Source organism: Neltuma alba, unplaced genomic scaffold (genome assembly GCF_004799145.2).
Source record: "Neltuma alba isolate B1F8T4 unplaced genomic scaffold, ASM479914v2 tig00002997_pilon, whole genome shotgun sequence".
Classification (NCBI taxonomy): domain Eukaryota; kingdom Viridiplantae; phylum Streptophyta; class Magnoliopsida; order Fabales; family Fabaceae; genus Neltuma; species Neltuma alba.
In genome coordinates, this window is record NW_021633097.1 from 26,992 (window position 1) to 33,901 (window position 6,910).

General features: G+C 33.4%; 1 protein-coding gene across 1 annotated transcript; it reads left to right on the forward strand.

The window, feature by feature from the left end:
• The first annotated feature begins 1,509 nt into the window (after positions 1–1,509).
• Positions 1,510–6,460, forward strand: LOC114739969 (general transcription factor 3C polypeptide 3). The gene is made up of 5 exons (XM_028928074.1): positions 1,510–1,889; positions 2,598–2,703; positions 3,609–3,716; positions 5,481–5,671; positions 6,277–6,460. Exons 1-5 carry the CDS (start codon positions 1,552–1,554, stop codon positions 6,458–6,460), a joined length of 927 nt encoding a protein of 308 aa, XP_028783907.1. The 5' UTR covers positions 1,510–1,551.
• The last annotated feature ends 450 nt before the right edge of the window (positions 6,461–6,910 follow it).

The window sequence follows — 6,910 nt, forward strand, 5'->3', positions numbered from 1 at the left end:
TCTTTTCAAGATTAGTAAAATGAGGGGGAAATGGTCAATATAATATTTATTCCCTTAAGTTTACATAAATTTAGTTTTAATCTATTCAGTTTCAAATTATAGGTTTTGTTCACTTAAACAGTAAAATGATTCAGATTTTTATTAAATTATCAAAACCAATGTTTTAAATAAAAAGAAACTTAAGAGACCAAAACATATGATTTAAAACCTGAGGGACCAAATCCAAATTAAAACCAAATTTGAAGGATCAAAATTTATATTAACTCAAAAAAACATAAAGCCTAACCCGTTAGCACCATCTAAAACTCCTGACTAATATGGCCAAAGGCTGATTCAATAACATAATCGAGTGACATGGGTGGGATTTTAATATCGTAAAAATAAGAAGAAACACAGAAAAGGATCTGGAGAGAGGCCGTGCATCTTTTTGAAGCATTAGCATAATAAGAGATTATGCTAATAAAAATAAGAATATTGGACGTTATGACGGCGATGATCAAGTCCATAATCCATCCAGAGTCAAGCCATTCTCATGGAAGGTCCAAGAAATGTGGGCCTCAGTCCACTTGGTTTGAAGGCCTTATTAGGTCCACATTTTCCAAAATCAACAAAAAGTGTTAAAAAAGGGACTTCACGTCTTTTGTTTGTTTTGGGCCGATTACGATTCATCATCATTATTCGGCTAATCATTAGAGTGTAACTAAATAATGCTACCAACAGAGTTGAGTTTAACAGAAAGAGTTAGTCTCTCATAAAATAACAAACCAAGATTTGAATTTTTACTGGGAGAGGTGCTCACATTTAGTGCCTGACAGTACCTTGAATAGGATTGCCTTCAATAGGAGGATACCTATACTTTAATTAAAAAAAAAAATAATGCTATTTATGTTCACAAAATTGTCTTAAAATATGTTAAAATATTATGCACATTAATAAGTATATATATTTCAAGGGAAATAAATTAAAGAATTAATATGAATCATTTTTTTCCCATATCCATCTGTTTATTCTCTCACTAATCCTACTATTAACATAAAAAAATTTGATCCATTTATAAAAAAATATTTCAATAAATCAGAATTATTAATTTTCAATTTAAATAATTTAATTAGAAGAAAAATTAAGTAATTTGAGTTTTAAAATACAACCTATTTTGACCAAAAAATCTTAAACCTATTCTCCTCCAACAAATCATGGCATTTTCATATTATTTTTTGAAATTTAATTTGAATTGGGGAAATTACAAAAAAAAACCTTGGAATTTCAAAAACACAGATAAGGACTCTTGACAACTTCATTATAGCTTTTGACAATAATAATATGTCATGAAGTTCTCAAAATCCAAAGTGAAGTTGTCAAGGGTCTTTATCTGCGTTTTTGTAATTCTAATGTTTTTTTTTTTTTTGCAATTTTCCCATTTGAAGTTTAGTTTTTGACTTTTTTCCCCGGGATTTGTCCAGGCCCATTGCCCCAGCAAGCCCACCAAAAAAAAAAAGAAAGGAAAGAAATTGTAACGGGCACTCACTAACTCACCGCGGAAACTCATCGGCGATGGCGGGAGAGGAAAGCTGCGTCAGTGCTGATGCTGACGCGGGCTTACGAAGCAGCTTCGTTGCGTTCAACGGGGAAGAGGGGATGGACGTTCAGGAAAAGCAAGAAGAAGAAGTAGAAGACGCGCCAGAGGAGGAGGATGGAGAAGATATGGATGCAGGTGAAGAAGAATACGTCGAAGATGATGGGGAGTATACTTTCAGGTTCGAAGATGGGATCAACCCTCTAGATTTTGTGGAGAATAATGATTCTGGGGTCCAGAGTTATCAGCAATTCGAGCGCCTTGAGAATGAAGCTCTTGCTGATAGAAAGCGAAAAGCAGCTGAAGACTTGCAACCGTAATTTCAACTTCTCATCATTCATCACTCTTTCTTTTTTGCCTGAGCAATTATCTTTTGCGAGAATGATTTATAGGAACCTAAACACTCTATAATACAATCCAATAATGCTGCATAATATCTGAAAAAATAAATTTTCTCAAGTCTGATCATGTTATAACAATATTTTATTACTTTAAGATCCTAAATGGTGGCTTTGATAAATGTCAGTGTTAACTTTAGAAAGCGAAGGTGATAACTGAAGCTTCTTCAAAGGAATTCTGATTTTAAAGGTTCTTTTCTAGTATCTTTAGACATTGAGATTTCTATCTCTCATTTTATCCTTTTGGGTTTGCAGCTTTCCCATTGATCTAGATTATAATATTCAATTGTAGTTTATGTGTTTGATACCATTGCCCGACTTGTTCAATCAACTGTCAATTTCATAGTTTTGAATCCAGCTTATTGTGTATTTTATTGTTGTTTTTCCTCATTGTGCTATTATTCTGTGCTTTATGCCTCAAGTAGATTTAATTTGACTATGTGCTATTCTGATAAGTTCAAGAATGAATAACGAATATAAGCAAGAAGGAAAAATTTGGATGTCCTTTTTTTTTTTTTTTTTTTAAAATAGAAAAAGAAGAATTATTAATAAGTTAAAGAGTTGGGATGCAAATAGGTATTTTATTAAAAGTATGATGTGCATTCATTCAATGTCTCTAAAAGCAGTGATGGGCCTTCTTTCAAGAAGGTGAGGGAAGAGGACATGTCGGGGGCAAGTATGGAGGAGATAATGGAAGCACTGAATTTTGGCGTTCGTAGGAAGTCTAGAAAGGTACAATATACATGTGATCAGTCATACTTATGCAGCATAATCTGTGAACAATATATCTCTACATGATAATATGTTAGGGGAAAGGTTTAACTCTGAATAGAGAATGATCATAAATTCTTGAGACATTGTGCAGCCCAGATTGCTGAGTATAATTTGCTTACGTGAGCAAAGAGTATTAAAAAAAAAAAAAGGTTTTGGCATACTTAATTGACTTCTTTTAACTAAGGTGCGCTGCAAATTTTTGAACAATTTACAATGTGGTGGAAATTGAGGAGGGCATTTAGGTTGAATAACAAGGGGAATGATCGAGGCAAATGTTAAACTATTTATGAAGAACTAGTTGGTTAGTCTTTTCAAATGGTGTTTTTCTGGCAAATTTATTGTGTTCAGATATCAAAAACCTTTAGTTGTTCTGAGAATCATTTGAAAAGGACTACAAATATTTAATGCAATGCATCTCCTTCATTTTCCTGTCATTTGAAGAAAATGCTATAATTGGACATATCCTCTGCATCTTGGTGAAGAGTGCCTATGTGTGCTTTCTCAGCCTATGAACTTCAGTATTGTGCTTTCAGCATCTTGGTTTGAAGGTGAAACTAAGAGAATGTAAGTGTGTAAACGAGATTATTATAAAAAACGGCATAATATATCTTTTAATGCCCTAGAAAGGATGTTGATGACTGAGTCAAGGAGTTAGACTTTTCTGTTTTGCATATGCAACTAACTACTGATCCATACTATTATTTGTTTAACCAACTAACTAGTGATCCAACTAACTAGATTCTAGATTTTAAAAAAATAAAAATAAAAATTTGAACTTGCTGGTCAAAATAAGATGAAAAATTTTGAAATTGATATCTGAGCTTGCGACACCTTTTATTCCTCTATTTGTTTTCCTCATGCAGCCCAAGAAAAGAGGTAGACGAAAAGGATCAAAGAATAAACTCGATCCTCAGCTAACACGGATGCTTGGTGATGCCACAATTCATTATGCGCATGAACGTTATGAAGAGGTATTATATTCTTCCCACAATCATCTATGGCTAAACACATTTCCTTTTTCAAAGCAGCATGCTATTGCAGTTCTCTAGTATGATGGAGGAAGTTTTAGTGGCTACATAGTTTTATTACTAGCCCTATATATTACATGATTTTATTACTAGCCCTATATATTTTTTTTGTAGGTATGATCTCTTATTATAAGGATGCCATCATATTGTTTGTAATTCTATTTCCTTGTAGATTATATATTGATACTTTGTCAGCCTGGTCCTTGTACTTTATCCAAATTCTGTGTTGCATCAATACTTAAAAAAGACGTACCCATAGTAGATACACAATTGTACTTTGCAATACATATAATGTATTCTAACGTCTGTATTATAGTTCTTCTATGAATTGTTCTGAAATGACTTAAGAGCTTATAGAGAACTCTCTCTTTCTTTTGTTGCTTATTATGAATATCTTCACATTGCTTTTCAATACTCATTTAAAACTCAAAATCATTTCTCATGCGTTAACTTGTTGAATATATATAATATTTTATATGAATATTTCTCATACCTGTATGCTATAATTATAAAACTTGTCATATCCAACTTCTCATATTGTATTGTGTCTAATGCCTGTGCCCATATATGTGCATTTCACTTTTTCTTTTAACAAAACAGTAAAGGAAATGTATTAGAAGGTAGGTAGATTATAATACAATGAAGGAGGATAAGGTATTTGTTTGGAACTGACCAAAACCAAGAAAAAGTTTGAGAAAATATAAAATTGACCAAGTCCCCAGCTCTCCTAAAATTTGACAAGGACTCCTCTTTCTGGTATCCACGAATAAAGTAGCAAAAGGATATGATTGGCAATACCCTCTCTCATGCTAATTGCCAAAGGAAAAAAAAAAAAAAAAAGAAAGAAAAGAAAACGTCCTTAAAATTGTGAGCATTCCTGTCCAACTAAATATGTTATAACGTGATAAAGTCTAAACATCACTAAAAGACATTAATCTTATTCATGACAAAACCCCAATATCTTGTTTGGAGAAATTGCTGCAATGACAGAGGGACTCATTGATTGCCTAAGACTCCAGGACTATGAGGAAATTGATGTCTCACAGATCTAGCAGTAGGCTACACGCGACACAAACATGAGGGAAAGTTTTAATGTTAAGCCTGCAGCATGTTATTGCTGTCAATAATATTAAACATTACTCACCAGATAAATGACTTCATATTAGAAAGGGCTTTAACACCTCAAATATCAGGTTAGCCCTTATATTTTAAAATTTTGCAATCAGTTCATTATAATTCCAAATGTGGTAAGCGAGTTCTTGCTATGGCAGTCTAATAGAACAGCTCCAGTTCAGAAGCTAATATCCCTTAGAGGTTTTACTTAGATGTTGGAGCACTAATTTTCTAGTTAGTGACAGATTGTGTTAGATGTTTAGCATTGAATAATCAATTTGGTTAACAGCTACTGCCTGAGACTAAAGTAAACTAAATATGTTAATTGATATGCAACATATGGTTTTTTAACTCTTGAAATGCTTTATTGTATCCATTTAAAGTCGGCTCTTTAGATATCAGGAGTATTGTTAACGCAACATGGGATCAGACCTGGCATTTTAATTTGTCTGATTATTCACACTTTTCTTTCTTTGCCTGGTTGATACTTTGTCTGCTTAAGCTGTTTTGAGTTGCAGATTCTTTCTGCCAGAGAGCGATCCACACACACACACGCATACACACACATATATTCACTCTGCTGACTGTATGCAGGCTATTTCTATATTGCATGAAGTTATCAGGCTGGCACCAAATTTGCCCGATTCATATCACACACTTGGACTTGTCTATAGTTCACTTAAGGATGACAAGAAGGCTATGAATTTCTACATGATTGCGGCTCTTTTGACCCCCAAAGATTCATCTCTCTGGAAAATGCTTTTTTACCTGGTCCATGTAAGAGAGTTCCACATTCTTTCCTCATCATTCTTTAGGCCTGTTTGTTTAAACTTGAGAATAAACGTGATTTTGATTAAGCTACATGAGGAATTTGTTAGCAGAATTTTCAGCTAAACATGAGGGATTGTTGGAAGAAAATTTGTTTTATGCTTATTTTGATAAGCTAATCAACATCACTTAGTAAAATAAGTTGAAAATATATTTTTCTTTCCAACAACCCCTCATGTTTAACTGAAGATCCTCTCAAAAACTCCCTCATGTAGTGTAATCAAATCTTTTTTTTTTTTTTGGTTAATCTTAAACAAATGGGACCTTTGTGTACTGTGATCTTTCTTAACATAGTCAGCTCTATGTAATGACATTCCCACTGTAATTGTGAAGGAAAGATTAAATTACCTTAATCGATGTTTGCAATGAAATGAATATAGAATATGGTGCACAATTAAATTTTCTCATTTTTTCTATTTGCAAATGGTTCTTTGCAATGTTTTTTGATACTGCGATTTGTTGCCATTTCTACTTTAAATTGAATTATACATGCATTCAATATCTAATGGCTTTTAAATAGAAATAGTATTACTTGTTGAGATTGAGAACATTTCAATTGCAGAGAGCAAGGTGACGTTGGTCAGGCTGGCTATTGTCTTTCAAAAGCAATAACTGCTGATCCCAAGGACATTACTCTTAGAATTCATCGTGCATCTCTCTATGTTGAGCTCAAAGATTATCAAAGAGCAGCTGAGACATATCTACAAATTTATCAACTCTTTCCTGAGAAAGTTGGTGTGCACTAAAAGTGCAGCTAAGGTATTCCTCTTTATCTGTTTTTAAGGATCCATGTTCTACATGACCATGCATGTCCTTTTCTGTAGATTTTGTGTTAAATAACATTTTTTTTTTCCTTTTTAACATTTTTGTACCAAAAATTTTACTTGTCTTTTTCTGATGCTGTGATTTATGTGTATGCTGGTGGGTCTCGTGGCCTCTATGTACCCTTCTGTAAGGGTTGGGTATTCAAAGAGCTTTTCGGGATAATTATGACATGCTTCAAAGGGCTTCTGGAAGATTCCTGTTGGAATATGATCTGAAAGCCTGATAATGAAGCATGTGCTTGATGATGATAAACAACAAGTTTGAATGTGAACCTGAACATGATTAGTGTTATTGGAGTCTGGAACAGTGGAACGAGAGAGGAATCCTGTTGTGCCTCATGGTCCTGGTTTGAATAGAATGGTCTTATAGGA

What these genes read in the sequence shown, in the direction of transcription:
- LOC114739969 (XM_028928074.1), top strand. Translation starts at nt 1,552, where the DNA reads ATGGCGGGAGAGGAAAGCTGCGTCAGTGCTGATGCTGACGCGGGCTTA. An exon ending in TTCGTAGGAAGTCTAGAAAG is followed by an intron (nt 2,704 to 3,608) that starts GTACAATATACA and finishes TTCCTCATGCAG; the next exon opens with CCCAAGAAAAGAGGTAGACG. An exon ending in TACCTGGTCCATGTAAGAGA is followed by an intron (nt 5,672 to 6,276) that starts GTTCCACATTCT and finishes TTTCAATTGCAG; the next exon opens with AGAGCAAGGTGACGTTGGTC.